Source organism: Canis lupus, chromosome 6 (assembly GCF_003254725.2).
Source record: "Canis lupus dingo isolate Sandy chromosome 6, ASM325472v2, whole genome shotgun sequence".
NCBI classification, from domain to species: Eukaryota; Metazoa; Chordata; class Mammalia; order Carnivora; family Canidae; genus Canis; species Canis lupus.
Genome location: NC_064248.1, coordinates 41,558,116 through 41,576,290, shown reverse-complemented (window position 1 = coordinate 41,576,290; position 18,175 = coordinate 41,558,116). Strand labels below are relative to the sequence as shown.

Sequence of the window (18,175 nt, the reverse complement as noted above, 5' to 3'; positions counted from 1 at the left end):
TCTCTGTTATAGGAAGTCCTGACACCAGAGGGGAGTAGGGCTTGGCAGGCCTGACTTCCTCAACAGAAAGCACTAGGAAGCCTTTTCCAGAAATTCTTGCTAGGGCCATTCACTGTGGGATGACAGGATGAAGGCAGTGTCCAGCTTGACGCAGGGCCCTGGGATGGGAATGCTCATGAGGTGACCCGCTGGCGTGGCCACTTCCCTCTTGGTGACTCAGAAGCAGTGATGCCCCTGTACTACCTTCTCAAGGCAGTGAGATGTCGGAGAGGAGCCTGCCAGGTGCCCTGCACCCCCTGCTTTCCCCCAAGTCTTATCTACACACACCTGCTGGCTACTGGGAATAGGAGCCCAAGGGAGGGACCTCATTTCCCAGGGCCCTGGAGGGGAGGCAGAGAGCGGGGTCCTGCAGGACCAGGAGCCAGGGGCAGGGGCTGCGGGCAGGGGTGGGGGTGGCAGGGAGGCCGCTGGAGGGTGGAGGAGTGGGAGGGGAAGTGGGCAGGTGAGAAACTGCGAGGAGGGGAGGAGGGGAGGCGGGGAGGAGGGGGCGAGGGAGGGACCCATTCCCGGCTGTGGGACCTAAAATGAACTCAACAGGCTGGAAATAGAACAGCCGGGCAAGCCCACAACACTGTCTGGGTGTCTGCTGAGCAAGCACGTGAATGAACAGAACTGGGGGAGCAGTTCGAGGAGGAAATAGATCATTTCGTCTCAGAGGTAGGTCAGAACAGGAGGCGTTTACCCAGCCCGCCCAGATTACTCGGATCCCTTTTCTGAGGGTGTTTCCTTTACGTAAGCATTATTTTTAACGAGGCCGCCTCGGTGGGTGGGTGGCTGGGTGAGCTTGGTGCCACCCACCCTTGGCAAGTGGAAGGTCTAAGTTGCTCCGCGACCAAGACCACCCTGGGTTCTGTTGTAACGATGGATGGACTCGGTGGACTCGTCTGGCTTCCGGGGAGAGATCTTAATCCCCTTTCCAAATGGGGGCTTAGGACTGCGAACTGTGTCACAGGAATACCGCTTCCCTTGTTAGGACAAAACCCAGCTCCAGACGGCGAGGGACTGGCCTGTGGGCCCCGCCTGCCTGGCACCTCACCCTGTGCCAGCACACCAGCCCGGGAGCTGCACTGCCACAGGACTCTTGCCCAGGCCTGGGGGGCCCCGCCTCTCCACTCCCCACCCTGCCTGCCCTTCCCCAGAGCGCAGGGCCCGCCTTCCTCCTCCCTTCCAAACACCACCCCCCCCCCTTTCCCACTGAGGCTCCTAGGAAGACTCCTGGGTTGCAAAGAGTTGTCCGTGTGTTATGTTCTACAGGCAGGGTTCAGAGCTTATCCCCCAGGGAGTTTGTAGCCCCCCCCCTCCCCCGCCCAATACGAGGAGCCATAGGTCTGGAAGTTAGAGGTGGGGCCGGCACAGACTACTGAAAATAGCTGGAGCCAGGTGGCCCCTGGGGGCTCCTTTTAGCCTGGCTGAGGAATCCACCTCACTGTGGAGCTTTTGCTCCCTCATGGATTTCTCTAGAATTCAGACCAGCTCTCCTTGGGACTGAATGTGGACAGGAACCAACGGGGCCAGAGCTCTAGCCTTGCATTTACCCCTGGCTATGCTGTCTCTGGCAACTTGCTTGCTGAGCTGCACATCTGTAAAGCTGAGGATGATACTGCCCACCTTAGCAGATTCTCCCAAGGCTCCAATAAGATCCATGTCCCTCCTGCTTAGCCTAGTACCTGACACTTCAGAAAGCTTAACCTCCTTCCTTTCCCTCTCTCTTCCTTCCTAGGTGACCACTAAGGAACCTTTCTAAATTAAGCAGGTAGGTTCACTAAAGGATTTTGGGGAGACCTAAATCGGAGAGAAAGAATATAGGCCATTCTACGGCCCCTCCACGAGGCCCCGGGGCCGGGGCTCAGCTCTGGTGGGAGGTGGAAGAGATGAGGTCTCAGTAAGCAGAAGGCCTCCACTGTGGCAGCGAGGCAACCAGACCCGTGCCTGATATCTGGAACACAGCTGGCTCGCAGACTGGACTTGGGCATTAATCCGGTATTTGACATTTTGTACAGGTGGTCTCTAACCACGAAGCTGGGAGCCAGCAGGCGTGGGTCCATTCCCCGAGCTCTGACTCAGTTTCCTCTGCTGCTCTGGGGCTTCAGCTTTCATCAGAAGGCATTCACACGAAGGCCCTGTCGGTGATCAGTTCATGGCAAAAAGCAAGGGCAAGTCTTATCTCCAAGGAGATTAGACTAGTGTTTTCCCGTTTCGCCTGGGTGGTTAGTCCTGGCATGGTGATCATAGAATCCCATGTGGAAATGGGACCCTAGAGTCCACTGCCTTCCCAGGCTGGACACTTAGAAACACATCGGCTGTGAGGAAGCTGATGGAAGACCCCTTGACCCCACCTCCTCTGCACACATGATCAGGAGAGACACTTCTTACAGAGCCATCCTGAAATCTCTCCTTCCCTACACTGCCTCTCGCCTTCCTTTGGACTATCTAGGCTCTTGGCCTAAAGTGCCTTGGTCTGTGCATTTCAGGCAGTGCAAGAAGCAAAACAGGTTAGCTTTTTCTCTTCTCTGTCATTGATGGGCTGGGGGACTGAGGAGGGTATTTCTGAAAATTCAGGGGTTCCTCTTGGTCCCTGTACCAGCATCTTTGAGAATGCCCATAGAGCACCCTGAGCTTCTCAGACGTAAAGGGCAAGAGAAACCAAAGCCATCCAGATCATGGGGATTGAGGCGCCCAGGTGGCTCAGTGAGTTGAGTGTCCAACTCTTGATTTTAGCTCAGCTCATGATCTTGGGGTCGTGGGATCGGCCCTTCCGGCTCTGCGTTCAACGGGGAGTCTGCTTGAGATTCTTTCCCTCTGCCCCTGCCTTTGCTCTCTCTCTGTCTGTCTTTCTCTCTCAAATAAATAAATCTAAAACAAAAACAAAATCCCAACAACGCAGCCCAAGCCTGTGCCCTTGCTTGCCTCATTTGGCCAGTAGCTGAGTTAATCCCAAACTGAGATTCCTTTTACTTTGTGCTCACCTGGCCCCCAAAGGCTGCCAGGGTATCAGCTACCAAGTCAACAATCCGTAAGAGCCATCTGCAGCCCTTCTCAGATCCCAGAAGGAATCTCAACTCTGTCCTGACCTCAGAAGCCACCTTGGCCCCTTTGTCAGTGCTTTCTTCACACTGGATCTGGGCATCGCATCTGTAATTTGATGCCTAGGAAATATTTTTAGCTACCAACCTTGACGCAGACTTCATCCCTATTCACCACAGGAGTAAGGAGAGGGGAAAGAATTGGAAGGTTCCAGAACACAGCTGCTTCCTACAAGACAAGTCTATGTCTCTCCATTTCTGGAAACCCTTCTAGGGTTCCCTGTTGGATAAAGGTGTGATGCCCAAGACCACCTGGCCCATCAGGGGATCCCACTGCAAGACATTTATCAGATTTGTCTCTAACTTACAAAGACATTTATCTTGGGGTGCCTTCCTTTTAAATGCAGTTTCTTCAAGGCTCTTTGAACTACCATTAGCATCTTATTGGTTCCCTCATGAATTAATGAGTTCCACAAAATCTTTGACACAAATTTCATTCTCTACCTGTAGGAGACTCGTGCTTTTAATTTTTTAGAAATTATGCTTAGATCTCGATCTCCTGTCCAGCTTAAGGCATAGGCTCAATTATTAACATACCTGATAGTTAGTAGGAGCTCAAGAAATGTTTGTTGAATGAGTAAAAAGCACTCACTTGGAACCTTATGTTTGAACTGCCAACCACACTTTGTAGTGGGATCCCTATCTGCCAGATAACTGGGGGTGGTGGTGGGGGATGTAGGGAAGATGAGAGCCCTAAACTATTTAGGTGGTCCCCATGAAGTTCCCCTGATTTGGGGGGCACTTGGTCCCAAGAGGATAGTAGCCAAAGCAAATCCCTTTGGTCAGCTCATGGGGAGGTCCTCCTCGCTGGGGCTGCCGGAAGTAGGGTACCTGGATAGGTTTCCCTTCCCTTGCTGCCCATGGCCTGGGCTCTTACCAACCTCAGCATTGTGAAGATCCCACTAGACAACCCTGACTGTCCCTAAGGTCTTGGACACAGAGGCACTTTTGTGTCGGAGGTCAGTAAGCAGCATTAGCCTGAGGAGCCAGTATCCTGGGATCCCTGGCAAAGTCCCCCGGTCCTGAGTCCAGACAGATAATTGCAAACCATGTCTTTCCCCCTTTACCATCCTTACCATCTCCACCATGGGGGGTGGCCAGCTGGCAGGAGGGGTAGATGGTGACATGAATTCCTTGAGGGCAGAAGCTTGTCTGTCATTTGTAGGCCTGGCATCTGCCAAGCACTTTCCCTGCTCCTGGTGGACATTCGATGAATGCTCACCACCTCCCCGCCCTCGGCCTGACTCCAGCCTGCAGCCAGCTTCCTTCCAGTGTGTCTGATATACAAGCCCTTCGGCCTCGGCCTTGACAGAATATGGATTAATCAATCCTCCCCTCTGGGAGTCTGGGCAGGATCCACTGATAATTAGGCATCAAGCTCAGGGCATGGTGACCTGTGCAACAGCACGCTTGGTGTTGTCCACTTCCCTTACAAAGAAATGAGAAGTTTGTAGAGGCTCTGCCGCTGGAGAAAGAGAACAAAAGCAACTTTTTTTTTTTTTTTTGTAATAGGATCTACATAACCAAATTTACTCTTTTTAAGTACATTCATGTTGTCGAACCATCCATCACCACCATCTATCTCCAGAACTTTCCCATCATCCCAACCTGAAACTCTGTGCCCATGAAACAATCGCCCATTCTCCTTCTCCTCCCAGCCCCGGACAACCACCATTCTACCGTCTGTCTCTATGAATTTGATTACTCTACGTACCTCAGATAAGTGGAATCCTGCGGTAATTGTCCTTTGGTAATTGGCTTAGCATAATGTCCACTGTGTGTGTGTGTGTGTGTGTGTGTGTGTGTGTGTATCACATTTTATTTATCCATTCATCCATTAATGAGTACTTCGGTTGTTTCCACCTTTTGACTATTGTGAATAATGGATGTACAGGTATTTCTTTGAGATCCTACTTCCAGTACTTCTGGGTATATGTCCAGAAGTGGAATTGCTAGATCATATGGTATTGCTTGCTTAAATTTTTGAGGTAAAAGCAACATTTCTGAGCATCTGTGTGGTACCAGCTCTGAACCAGACCTTTTCTTTTTTTTTTTTTCCTTTTTAAAATTTATTTGACAGAGACAGAGAGAGGGAGCATGAGCAGAGAGAGGGAGAAGCAGACTCCCTGCTGGGCTGGATCCCAGGACCCTGAGATCATGACCTGAGCCAAAGGCAGACACTTAACTGAGCCACCCAGATATCCTTAGACCTATTCTGTATGACATTTCATTTAATCCACACAACTACCCTACAAGGTGAAGGTTATTGTGCCCAGTTTACAAAACGTGAAGATTCCAGAAACTAAAGGACACTCAAAGTTATAGATAGTGACAGTCAAATCTTGAACCCAGGTCAACTTGATTCCAAGGCCACACTCTTCCCAGGTGGCCAGTGAAGAAAACCAATAGAGTCGTCAAAAGGAGGGGCCGCACTTTAAAGCTGTTGAGAGCTAACACTTTCTTTAATTAACAGTTAGCATTACGATGAGTCTAGCAGGACTCATAGAAGAATGGGTCATCACTCCCTCTTTCCTCAGGTCGAATGAAACACTGGCTTCCAGACGGTTCCCAGACAAAGCTCCTCTCTCCCTCCTACTCCTCTTCCTCTCACATCACCAGGCCTCCCTTATTCACTGGCTCAAGCCCACACGACTCAGCTCCAGCCTCATCTCCACCCAGAAATCTTCCCAGCTACAACCCCAGAAGGGGTCCCTCCTACTAACTTCCCCGGACTCCCTTCTGTCGACTAGGCTCCCTGCCCTTTGTGTTACTGATTTATGTACAAACTCCCTCCTGGCCAAAAGCTCTCCAGGGCACAGCGCACATGGTCCTTTTGCATAACTTGAACCTACTGGTGCCCTCTGCGCTCTGTTAACGGTTTGAATCAATGAATCAATGAGTGACTCACTCAATCAATGGCGGTAGGGAAGACAGGCATGAAGAGAGAGAAAACCAGAATTATCCTCTTCTACTTCACTATTTGTGTAAGACAGGCTGTGAGTGGCTCAGAATAATTTGTGTGCCATATTTGGCACCACTGCGCAAGCCTGAGCCATTTTGGGGTTGGAAACTCCCAGGAAAAGAGATGGAATTATCCTCTTGGAGAAATATGCCCGTGTGGCTGGCCCAAGGCAGGGGAGGAGGAGTTTTCAATGTTGGTAGAGATTTCATGTCCTGAGGAAAACCAAATCCCAAGGGGATGCCCTGTTTGTGACATCTTAGCACGATTACTCATTCATTCCTTCATTCACACAACCTTGCCCGATGACTAGACCCATACCTGCTCTAAGCCAGGCACCCACCTCAGCACCTGAGGGACAAGAGGCAAATGAGATCTGCTCGTGCTGTGCTTGCTTCAGCAGCACATATACTAAGATCTGCTTGTGCGGTGCTGTGTGCTCAGACCCAGCCGGTGGGCCAGGAGAGGCCCTGCCACCAGGAGAGGACTGGGAGGCTCAGCCAAGCCCACAGGTGGGAAACAGGTGGCTGCTTCTGGAGCCAAATCTGTGCATTGCTGGGAAGCATGGTTTCACCTGGAGGCTCTGCTAACTCTCCAGCCTTTGACGTCAGGGCTGGTGGATGAGTGCCATGCAGGGGAGCAGGGGCAGGAACAGGTGACCAAGAAACAGCCAGGTACCCAGGGTGGCAGCTGCTCATACCCAGAGCGGAGTGGGGAGTGCCAGCAAGTGGGGGAGCTCCTGGCCAGAGTCCCCGCAGGACCTCCATATCAGGCGCCGTGGGGTCACTCCCCGCCCCTGCATACTAGACCAGCTTGGCTCAGGGAGCCGGCTCTTTAGAGGGCTTTAAGCTCCACAGTCCATGAACACGAAAGTGTGTAGCAGAGAGAGGGACAGGACTTGAATTCGACTCTAAGACTAGAGTTTGAGATTATTTGCCTAAGAGAGAAGGAAGCATTTAAGTGACTTGGTTGTTCACAATTATTTGGAAGGTATTAGGATGAGCACATTAACCCAAATGGTCTGCACGTCAAACCCAGGGGATGAGCAGAGCAGGGCACCATCCCGTTGTGTAGGCAAAGAAAACAAGATCTAACACTAGTGTTTCTGTCCTTGGTCCAGGGTTCTTGCTCATCCAGGCTGCCTCTCCTGACTCCACAGGCCCAAGGGGGCTTCCGCATGAGGGGGACTGAGATGGAGCCTGTGATGGGGAGCTGTCTGGCAGCTCCAGGCAGTGACCTCAGGACTGGCCAAGGAAGCAGCGCCTAGGGAGCGCCCGGCAGGGAGGGAGGGGGCAGCTCCTCCCCCCTCCCCCGGCCCAGGCCTGTGCAGCCTGCGGTACCCCGGTACCCCGCCACTCTGCCCAGCGAGCAGGCCCCAGTGGCCCTGGCAGCCTGAGTGCCTTCCTTACCAGGCCTTGTCAGGGATGTCTTGGGGAATTCAGAGGCTCCGCCTGGGGCGGGCAGGGTGGGGAGGGGGATGACCAGGTTCTGTCTGTGACGATGTGCCTGCAAGAAAACAAAAATCCACTAAAATGATTTTTTTTCCTTCCTACAAAGGAAGGAGGTTCACAGCTTGTTCCTTGGCTGCCAGAGGAGAGCGCCCTCTGAATTCCTTCCCTGTCTTGGCTATAAAGCTGTTAAGCTGCTCATTTGAGTTCAGGGGCCGAAAGCCTGCCCCACAGAGCTGTGGCTGACCTGCTTAACTCTAGTGGCTCAAACCTGGCAGGGGCACGGCGGGGGCGGGGGGGGGGGGGGCGGTTTGCTCTCTGCTCGGCTCTCCCTTGCGTGGAACACTCAGACAAGCTCTCCCTCGGTTCCAGGGAAGAGGGCTGATGGCTCAGCTCAAACCCTTCCTCTCTGCTCAAATAACTTCCCAATGCCCCACCTCCCTGGAGTGGATCTAGCACATTCTCCCATTCACTTGGCACTTACCTTGGGCCAAACGGTTTGCATACCCGAGCTCCTTCAGCCCACCCACCCCCACCCCACCCTGTGGAGGAGGTATAATCCACAAGCTAAAGATAAGAAATCTGAGACTCAGAGAAGTTAACCTGTTTGGGTCAGTTGTAAATTCGGGCTCGGATCTAATATAATCCTCACGCTGGCCATTTCACGTTAAGTGCTGTTATCGGGTTTTCATAGGCGAAGACACTGAGACTCACAAGGCTACTTAAGCATATCTGGGGCAAACAGCTGCTAAGAGGCCCCTGGAATTGGAGCCCGAAGCCCAGCCTGTGTTTGCAATCTTCTCTCCCTACTGGGTGGGTTGTCTTCCGTCCTGCCATCCATCGCTGGGCCTCCAGACCTCTGCTGCTAAGTGTCCCCTACCTGTCAGCACCCTTCTTCCCCACCCAGCCAGCTCTCGGAAGCCAGCTCTGAGTATCTCCACTGTCCATCTGTGCCGTCTGGCTTGAAATAGGCTTCCTCCACTAGGTCTCCCGGACCCTTGGGGCCCTGCCCCCCATCACTCCTTCCCCATCTCCGAGCACATTACGACCCAGAAGAGCACTGATGGTGCTCTTGGCCTGTCTCACATGTGTCGGCTTTGTTCCTGCCTCCTTGTGCCCTTTCCTAAAGGACAACAGCCAGCAGCCTGGGATGTCACATCCTTCCCGGGCCGGAGACATCAACTCCAGATTACCCGAACTTCCTCAGGCTGGAGGGCACCGTTTCGGTATCTGCTGCATCATCTAGCCCAGTGCCAACCACAAAGTCGGTGTGGAATAAATCCACACGTTTGTAAGTCATTGTTCAAAGCATTTGAATACCCATGATTTGGACGAGTCTTCCTGGAAACCTTGTTGGGGGGGGGGGGCAGGTATGCAGATTCAGGGGGGCTCACCACAGCAAAGGTGACCAGTTGGTTGCTAAGAAGACTGGGACCAGGACCCAGGTTTTCCGATCCCGTGGCAGGGCTCTTTCCTCAACCCAGGCCAAAGACTGTTTCATGGAACTGCATCCCTTCCCCGATCTGCTAATTTTCTCCACCGTTTCCTCCTCCACAGAGCCGCGAAAAAGACCTGCTGGGGTTCCCTTTGTTGAAGGGGCCTTTTATTTTTTTTTAAGATTTTGTTTATTAATTTATTCGTGAGAGAGGCAGAGACCCAGGCAGAGGGAGAAGCAGGCTCCCTGCAGGGAGCCCGATGCAGGACTCGATCCCAGGACCCCTTAGGTCATGGCCTGAGCCAAAGGCAGAAGCTCAAGCGCTGACCCCCCCCAGGTGACCCGTTGAAGGGGCCTTCAGAGGGCCTCTGAGGACAGCCTGAGGCAGAGGGTAGGGGTGGTAAGAGGCATCTCAGGAGAAGCCCTGAATGAGACTGGCACCCGGCAGAGAGGACCGTCCCGGTGCCCCCCAAAGGGTTCGGACAGGGTTTTAGGTCTGCAGAGGGCCTGCTCCACCCCAAGGCCCTGCAGGGCAACACCAACCAGTAGGGGCCGTGGTCAGGTACAGACCAGTCTCCAGGTAGCCACAGGCTCCTTTCTCCAGGCCCGAGGGGAAGGGGAGCACTAGAGACGGGCTGCTGCCTCGGGCGAAGGAGGACATCATCTGGGCGGCGGAGGGGGTCAGGCTTTGTTGTGCCCCAGGCGCAGGAGGGCACCAGAAGCGCGCCAGCCTCCCTCAGAGGGTGCCCCCATCGGGCAGATCTGCAGCTGCTTTGCCAAAAGGGAGAAGCGGGTCGTGTGGAGCAGTCCTCATTCTCACCCAGCCCGACGGGCCGCAGGATGTGGGGCGCTTCCAGGAGTGCAGCCCCTTCCCCCCCAAGTGAACCAGCCGGCCACGGGATCTGGGCCCGAGGCTCGGGAAGGCAGGCAGGGTCAGGGCAGCAGCCAGCAGCCCGGCAGGCAGCACCTCCTTCGTGGCTACTCCAGTGTCTGCACAGCACCTGCAGCGTGGCCCCGCCTCTCTGGCTGGGGGCTCGTTGCCTCAGGGATGAGGCCAGGGTTGGGGGGCCCGGCTGTGTGGCCCCGGCTCCCAGTGTTTGCTCCAACTGCGCAGCTTCCTGCTCTGGGAAATGCAGGATTAATTGAAGGACACGTGCAGCGATTATGAAAAGTGGGAGGTGGGGGGCGGGTACTGTCTGCAGGTGCTGCCGGGAGACCAGGAAGTGATGCACCCCCTCACTTTATGCTGAGCTGCCTCAACAGGTGTCAGTGGAGCTGTCACTGCACCCCGAGTACAGCACCTCGCAGCCCGAGCGCGCACTTGGTGGGGCTGGCTGAGCCCCTGGGGGCCCACGGGGAAGCAGGTTTGCAGAGCAAGGCCACCCAGCTCCAGCCCATCGTGGCCAACCCCATGTTAGCTCACCACCCACTTTGTGCCGCAGACACTGCAAGGTTACGAGTAGGATAAGCTTGGAACAGGGAAGCTCACTGCACAGCAGAGAAGACATCCAGGAATACGCGTGGTACGTTTGCATTTTCAGATATAATCCCGTTTCCAACATCCTGTGAACTCTGGTGAGAGGGGGGAACATGTGCACTCTCTTGCTCACACCTGTGATCCCAGTGCCCGGCACAAAATCTGGAACACAGTAGAGGCTTAATACGTGTTTGTCAAACGAGCAAGTAGACAAATCCCGGGTGGCGAGTTGACCGGCAGGTTCACTGGTGCACAGCAGGGAACGCGTGCTCCCCGCCGGCTGCCCCCCGCCCCGAACCCCTCGGCTTCCTCTCAGGAGACCCCCCTCACGTCTCTCCCTTCTCTCCTGCAGGCCCCTCCTGACCTGCACTCTGCGGTTTTGCATTCAGTGCCCCGTTCCCGTGGCCCTTGAGCCCAGATTGCTTAAGAGAGCTAACAGCAGCCGGCCAGAGTCCGCGCAGATGCGTTTTGACGTGCTTGGCCTGGCTGGAGGGCCCTAGACCGAACCCGATGTATTTTTAGCTCCTTGGGTATCTGGAAAAGTATTGAGATGCAGTTGTGGTCACAGACACCGGGCAAATCAGTATTCTGCCGCTGGCCTCCCCACACCAGCAGTTTCCGTTCAGTGTCTCCAAAGCAAGGGTTGCCATGGAGATGGAGTGCCAGGGCAACTGAACTTCCTGTCGGGAGAGGGAGACAGCGGCACAGGTGGAGCTCCGGGCCGTGGGAGCCCAGGAGCTCCTTGGATGGCCACGGCACGTCTCCTGAAGGCAGACGATGGCAGGAGTCCCCGGCGTCCCGGGAAGGAGGTCAGTCGGGAGATGGAGGATGCCGTTTCTGGAACTTCATTCAGGGAGGGACTGATTCTATTTCTTCCTCACAGGTGGCGGGGACTGCTTTGGTTCTCCCTCTGTCCCCTTGCCCAGGGACCGCGGCCATCTAAGGAAGCAGCCTGGAAGCTGGTTGGGGAGGAAGGTGGCAGCGCCGTCCTGAGTACAGGTCGGTCCTGGTGCGTACCCGGACCCCAAGCTCCGTGAGCGGCGGGCGGAGGCCAGGTCCGCCCACCCTGGGGGCATTGGAGTTACGGTCATAACCCACTCTTGGGATGGCGCTGCGCAGGCTTTTGTCCTTGCTGTTGTCTGCGAGGCTGCCCAGACAGGTGGCCTGGTCCCCACCTTCCCCGTTTACTCACTAAACGTTTCCGGCGGGCCTGAGAAGTTAGGCGGCGGAGCTGCCAGGGGCTCCACGAGGCTAAAGGCCCCGCCTACCGCGGCCGAATCAGCAAGGTGTGAGGCCCGAGAGCAGCAGGTCTGTCGGTCCGTAGATCGGAGGGCCCAGAGCCCGAGGAAGCTCTGAAGAGCACAGCCTGAGCCTCACATCTCAGACAAAACAGATTGAGGCCCAGAGAGAGCAGGAGCCAGGCCACTCGGGGAGTTGGTGACAAAACAGGACCAGGATTCTTCTGCCCACACTTCTCACCACCCAGGGCTCCTTCCAGAGAAATGTGCCGCCCTGAACTTTTACTGGCTGCTCACTCCATGTCGGGGACTGGATCAGCTACGAATTCCTTTTAGTTGTTGTTGACAGAGACCTGAGCACAGCGACTTAAGCGAACGAGGAGCTCATTCTCTCATAAAAGATGTCCGGGCCAAGCATTACAGGGCTGTTGACAGTTGGGCAAAGTCGTCAGCGGTGCCGGTTCCCTGGTTTTCTGAGTCCCTGCCTTCAGCACAGAGGCTTGATTCTAACTGCCCAGGATGGCTGCTGGGGTTCCGGCCATCACAGCTCCATTCCAGGCAGAAAAGGAGGAAGAGAACAGAACAAAAGGGCCTGTGTGCCTTCTCTGCCTGCCCCTGCCCCGCCTCCTTCGGGGTCTTCCTGAAAGCCCATCTAGGGTCCATGTAGAGCCCATTGGCACTGCTAATTGCAAGAAATATTGAGAAATGTCATCTTTCGCCTGGGCACACTGCTACCCTAAATACAATTGGGATTGCGGTGGGAATGAAGAGCAGGAGAATGATACTTCTAAATGTTCTGCAGTGTGTATATATTTATTAGAAAATGAGGGGGCAAACTCCAAAAACTACCCATCCGACCACCTGTTCATCCACACAGGTGTGGTTGCCTTGCTCAGGGTCCTCTGCGATAGGCTACTTCCATGAGGTGGCACAAAGATTCTTAAGGCAGGGTTTAAACAAACTTAAGATCACTGCAGTTCAGTTTGAACAAAATCCCCAGACCCTGTGGATTCACCCTTGGAAGAGGCTTGGAGTGGGAGTGGCAAATCCACCAGGAGCTGTAGAGATCACGGCCTCACACAGACTCAGCCGCCAGCCCCGGGCCTGCCCGCCGCCAGCCCCCAGCCCAGCCCACCTGGGAAGGCCTCCACTTGCCTGAATCCCGCGCCCTCCGGGGCTGCCGGGCCACCCGCCCACTGGAGTCACGCTGAGCCACCGGCTGGGCGCTGGGTTCGCCAGGAAGCCTCGGCCTTTGTGCAGCCTCAGCTCACACCCGGCTCTGGTTACCTATGAATGGGAGCCGCTCTCCTCAGAGGGCCATTCTCTTCAGGTAGCTGGTCTCCTCAGATGGCCGTTTTCCTCAGGTTGCCGTTCTCCTCAGGTGGCCGTTCTCCTCAGGCGGCCGTTCTCCTCAGGCAGCCGGTCTCCTCAGGTAGCCGTTCTCCTCAGGTGGCTGTTCTCCTCAGGTAGCCGGTCTCCTCAGGTAGCCATTCTCCTCAGGTGGCCGTTCACTTCAGGTAGCTGGTCTCCTCAGGTAGCTGTTCTCATCAGGTAGCCGGTCTCCTCAGGTAGCTGGTCTCCTCAGGTGGCCATTCTCCGCAGGTGGCTATTCTCTTCAGGTAGCTGGTCTCCTCAGGTGGCCGTTCTCCTCAGGTGGCCATTCTCTTCAGGTAGCCGGTCTCCTCAGGTGGCCATTCTCCGCAGGTGGCCATTCTCTTCAGGTAGCTGGTCTCCTCAGGTGGCCGTTCTCCTCAGGCAGCCGATCTCCTCAGGTGGCCGTTCTCCTCAGGCGGCCGTTCTCCTCAGGCAGCCGATCTCCTCAGGTGGCCGTTCTCCTCAGGCGGCCGTTCTCCTCAGGCAGCCGGTCTCCTCAGGTAGCCGTTCTCCTCAGGTGGCTGTTCTCCTCAGGTAGCCGGTCTCCTCAGGTAGCCGTTCTCCTCAGGTGGCCGTTCACTTCAGGTAGCTGGTCTCCTCAGGTAGCTGTTCTCTTCAGGTAGCCGGTCTCCTCAGGTGGCTATTCTCCTCAGGTGGCCATTCTCCGCAGGTGGCCATTCTCTTCAGGTAGCTGGTCTCCTCAGGTGGCCGTTCTCCTCAGGTGGCCATTCTCTTCAGGTGGCTGTTCACTTCAGGTAGCCGGTCTCCTCAGGTGGCTGTTCTCCTCAGGTGGCCATTCTCTGCAGGTGGCCATTCTCTTCAGGTAGCTGGTCTCCTCAGGTGGCCATTCTCCTCAGGTGGCCATTCTCCTCAGGTGGCTGTTCACTTCAGGTAGCCGGTCTCTTCAGATAGCCGGTCTCTTCAGGTGGCTGTTCTCCTCAGGTGACCGTTCTCCTCAGGTGGCCATTCTCCTCAGGTGGCTGTTCTCCGTAGGTGGCCGTCTCCTCAGGTGGCCATTTTCTTCAGGTGGCCGGTCTCTTCAGGTGGCTGTTCTCTTCAGGTAGCTGGTCGCCTCGGGTGGCCATTCTCTTCAGGTAGCTGGTCTCCTCAGGTAGCCAGTCTCTTCAGGTGGCCGTTCTCTTCAGGTAGCTGGTCTCCTCAGATGGCCGTTCTCTTCGGGTAACTGGTCTCCTCAGGTGGCTGTTCTCCTCATGTAGCTGTTCTCTTCAGGTAGCCAGTCTCCTCCGGTAGCTGGTCTCCTCATGTGGCCGTTCTCTTCAGGTGGCCGTTCTCCTCAGGTGGCCGTTCTCCTATGGTGGCCATTCTCTTCAGGTAGCTGGTCTCCTCAGGTGGCCGTTTCTCTTCAGGTAGCCGGTCTCTTCAGGTGGCTGTTCTCTTCAGGTAGCTGGTCTCCTCAGATGGCCATTCTCTTCAGGTAGCTGGTGTTCTCAGGTGGCCATTCTCCTCAGGTGGCTGTTCTCTTCAGGTAGGCGGTCTCCTCAGGTAGCTGGTCTCCTCAGGTGGCCGTTCTTCTCAGGTGGCCGTTCTCCTCAGGTAGCTGGTCTCCTCAGGTGGCCATTCTCCTCAGGTGGCTGTTCTCTTCAGGTAGGCGGTCTCCTCAGGTAGCTGGTCTCCTCAGGTGGCCGTTCTCTTCAGGGGGCCATTCTCTTCAGGTAGCTGGTCTCCTTAGGTGGCCGTTCTCCTCAGGTGGCCCGTTCTCTTCAGGTAGCTGGTCTCCTCAGGTGGCCGTTCTCTTCAGGTAGCCGGTCTCTTCAGGTGGCTGTTCTCTTCGGGTAGCTCAGGTGGCCGTAAGACAGGTCAGGACTCAGAGGATACCCATAGGAAAGTGAAGCCTGTGCCTGGAGGCCTGACTGCCGGCGCCCCGTTGGAACACCTCAAGAGGGGGCAGGCCAAAGGGGCTCCGCAGGGACCTGCCGCTCCACTCAGCGTGGTGCTTCTCCATGATATTTGTACATAACACATTGTCCCAGGCACGATGAAAGGTTTTTGAGAGGGGGACAGTGAGAAAGCAAGAATCAGTCTATTCAACATGAAACTGGGTGGCTGACTGATGACAGTGCCCAGACGCTCCTAGTGTATGCAGCACCCGCTCACCCCTTAATCTTTGCTCACCGAACGCCAGTTTTATTTGGGAGCAGTAACACGCTCAGTTGCAGTATCTGGCCTCTCAGGCTTGCTGGCAAACGGCCAGAGGGCTGGACAATAAAGCAGAGGAAAACATCTCTGGGAAGGCTGTCCATCCCTTATTGAAAGGCAAAGGCCCCATGGAGAAGACTGGCCTCACCCTCCCCTTCTTCCTGCCTGGAGTGAGCAGGAGATGCTTGGGAGTGAAGGGGGCCATCCTGCAACCCTGGTTGGAAGAGCCCTATGCTACGATAGCGGAGCTGGAAGCTAGAAGGATCTAGGCTTAGGGTTCTCCTGACAACATCCCTGTACTACCTACTTCCTGACTTCTTGTTACATGGCAAAAATTGAAGCCCCATTTGGGTGAGCCAGTGTGGATTTCTTTTAAGAGAAGCCAAAAGCGATCCTGACTGATGCCCAAGGATTGCCAAAGGGCTGTGCCTTTTTGTGTGATTGCAGATTTGCCAACCCATCTGTAGTTCCTGTCCTGGTTCTGTCCCCAGGCCCACTTCACTTCTTCACCGGGCCAGCTTGGAGCAGACCACCCTATGTATCAGGGAAAGAAACTGGCTGGATTCTCCCAGCAGAATTTCCAGCAGGCCTGGGCTTGCATCTCAATTGTTCATCTTTATATATCACTCTGGGGGAAGGTGAAGAATTAAGTCCCATGGACTGCTTTTATTCCTCCCGAGAGAGAATATGGCATCCAGGAAAATACTTCTTGGCTGAGAAGTTTCTGAGAATTAAAAACTTGGTACTCCCAAACTCAGGAAGAGAATCTTCTCTCTTCTCATCTCAAACCATTGAGGCCATAGGACTGCTTCCTACTCCCTGCCCCATAGATTGCAGGTCTCAATCCTTTGAGAGCCATAAGATCTTAAGGCTTTGTAAGGAGGAAATCATGACTGTATCATCTGTCAGATTTTTCTCAGTTCCCCCAAATCTTTTTGGGTGCTTGCTATGTGTCTAAATAGTCTTCACAAAATGAACAAATGGCTTTGAAAGATTCTTGCAAAGAAAACTGGATTGGAGATCCTATTAATAATGCAAACATGAGAAACAGTAAAAAAAAAAAAAAAAAAAAAAAAAATCTGGAATGATCTTTCTCCTCCTGAATAAGGGCCTTTAGTAGCTGGCAAAAGCAATGACAGTCTCACTGGATCTAAAAAGATGTTGACCAAAAAAAGCCAGCATTTTCAAGATAATTCTAAAATATGGTTAACAGTTATTATTGTTAATGAAGGTTATTGCCCTAACAGTTTTTGCCTTGTGATATTAGCTATTGATAGTAAAAGCTTGCCAATTAGTAAGATAGTTAAAAATTAGGAATCCAGGGGCACCTGGGTGGCTCAGCGGTTTAGTGCCTGCCTTCAGCCCAGGGCCTGATCCTGGAGACCCTGGGATCAAGTCCCACGTTGGGCTCCCTGTATGGAGCCTGCTTCTCCTTCTGCCTGTGTCTCTGCCTCTCTCTCTCTCTCTCTCTCTGTCTCTTATGAATAAATAAATAAAATCCTAAAAAAGCAATCAGGCACTCCCACAATGAATATAAACTTCTTCAATTATTTCATTGATGCTTAAACTTATTAACCATACTTACCCCAGTATTTAACAAAATTTCATTAAATGTAGTAAGTGTATACAAGAGTCTTTTGGTGCTTCTTAGTAATTGCAAAACACAAAAAGCCATGTGCCCTCAGGGAAACAATTGTTTTTCTTTTCTTTTCTTTTTAAAGATTTATTTATTTATTTATTTATTTATTTATTTATTTATTTATTTATTCATGATAGACATAGAAAGAGAGAGAGAGAGGCAGAGACACAGGCAGAGGGAGAAGCAGGCTCCATGCAGGGAGCCCCATGCGGGACTCGATCCCCAGACTCCAGGGTCATGCCCTGAGCTGAAGGCAGGGGCTAAACTGCTGAGCCACCCAGGGATCCCCAACCATTGTTTTTCTACCATGAAAAAAAATTGACTAAAATACACGAAAAACAACATGGCAACAAAATATGTAATCTTTAGTCAGCAGATCTTTTTGAAAGATGCATAGAAAACACTACTGAAAATTTTAAGAAGTGACTATTAAAGCAGAGTATGTGCTGCTCTGGGGAGCCTGGCTAGCTTAATCGGTAAAGTGTGTGACTCTTGATCTCGGAGTTGTTAAGTTCAAGTCCCACATTAGGTGTAGAGATTAGTTAAAAATAAAATCTTACAAAAAAATTTTAAAAGGGCACCTGGGTGGCTCCATGGGTTAATCGGTCATGGCAGTTGGTCCTGCTCGGTGGGGAGTCTGCAGCTCCCTCTACACCTCACTGCCCCCAACTCATTCTCTCTCTTGTTCACTCTCTCTCAGATAAATAAATAAAATATTTTTTAAAATAAATAAATAAAATAAAAATGAAACATTATGCCTTATAGCAAATTTGCTTTATATTTGATTGAAAACATAAAGCTTTCTAATACCTCAGTTAATGGGATTGCTGGGTTTTGTTTAAATACTAGAAAGAGGGGATCCCTGGGTGGCTCAGCAGTTTGGCACCTGCCTTTGGCCCAGGGCGGGATCCTGGAGTCCCGGGATCGAGTCCCACTTCGGGCTTCCTGTGTGAAGCCTGCTTCTCCCTCTGCCTGTGTCTCTGCCTCGCTCTCTGTGTCTCTCATGAATAAATAAATTTAAAAATCTTTAAAAATAAAAAAATTTAAAAAAATCTTTAAAAATAAATAAATAAATACTAGAAATAAATATTTTTGAATCACCCAAGAAAAAATGTGTGGAAGAAGAGTAAATGAGTAATTTCTCAGAAAAAAAAAAAATCCCTTATAGGAAAACTATTGACTGAAATACAAAGGGGAGCCTGGGACGAGGTTATACAGGTAGAACCACACTTGTTATCCATTCACTTGACAGCCAAGAGGTAAAAGCCAGATGTGCATAAACGCTGAGGGTTGTCCTTCATGTCT

At 53.1% G+C, this 18,175-nt stretch overlaps 1 protein-coding gene and 1 long non-coding RNA gene across 7 annotated transcripts; one reads left to right on the top strand and one right to left on the bottom strand.

Annotated features, from left to right (window-relative positions):
* Positions 1 to 557: 557 nt before the first annotated feature.
* Positions 558 to 16,310, top strand: LOC118355036 (uncharacterized). Of its 3 annotated transcripts, XR_007411333.1 has the most exons (5): positions 558 to 717; positions 1,781 to 1,813; positions 4,656 to 8,841; positions 10,428 to 10,508; positions 10,815 to 16,310. It is a non-coding gene; the product is annotated as an uncharacterized LOC118355036 (long non-coding RNA). The 3 variants fall into 3 exon arrangements; XR_007411332.1 differs by having other exon boundaries at positions 1,781 to 8,841; XR_007411331.1 differs by lacking the exons at positions 558 to 717; positions 1,781 to 1,813; positions 4,656 to 8,841 and having other exon boundaries at positions 9,938 to 10,508.
* Positions 9,276 to 11,408, bottom strand: LOC112640686 (uncharacterized). 4 transcript variants are annotated; one of them, XM_025417297.3, is made up of 3 exons: positions 10,827 to 11,399; positions 10,409 to 10,557; positions 9,276 to 10,108 (listed from the first exon to the last, which is right to left on the bottom strand). In XM_025417297.3, the coding sequence occupies exons 2-3, from the start codon at positions 10,545 to 10,547 to the stop codon at positions 9,276 to 9,278; spliced, it is 972 nt and encodes a 323-aa protein (XP_025273082.1). In that variant the 5' UTR covers positions 10,548 to 10,557; positions 10,827 to 11,399. The 4 variants fall into 4 exon arrangements, with proteins under 4 accessions (XP_025273082.1, XP_025273081.1, XP_048967554.1 ...); XM_025417296.3 differs by having other exon boundaries at positions 10,409 to 10,624; positions 10,827 to 11,398; XM_049111597.1 differs by having other exon boundaries at positions 9,276 to 10,103; positions 10,416 to 11,408.
* Positions 16,311 to 18,175: the final 1,865 nt, after the last annotated feature.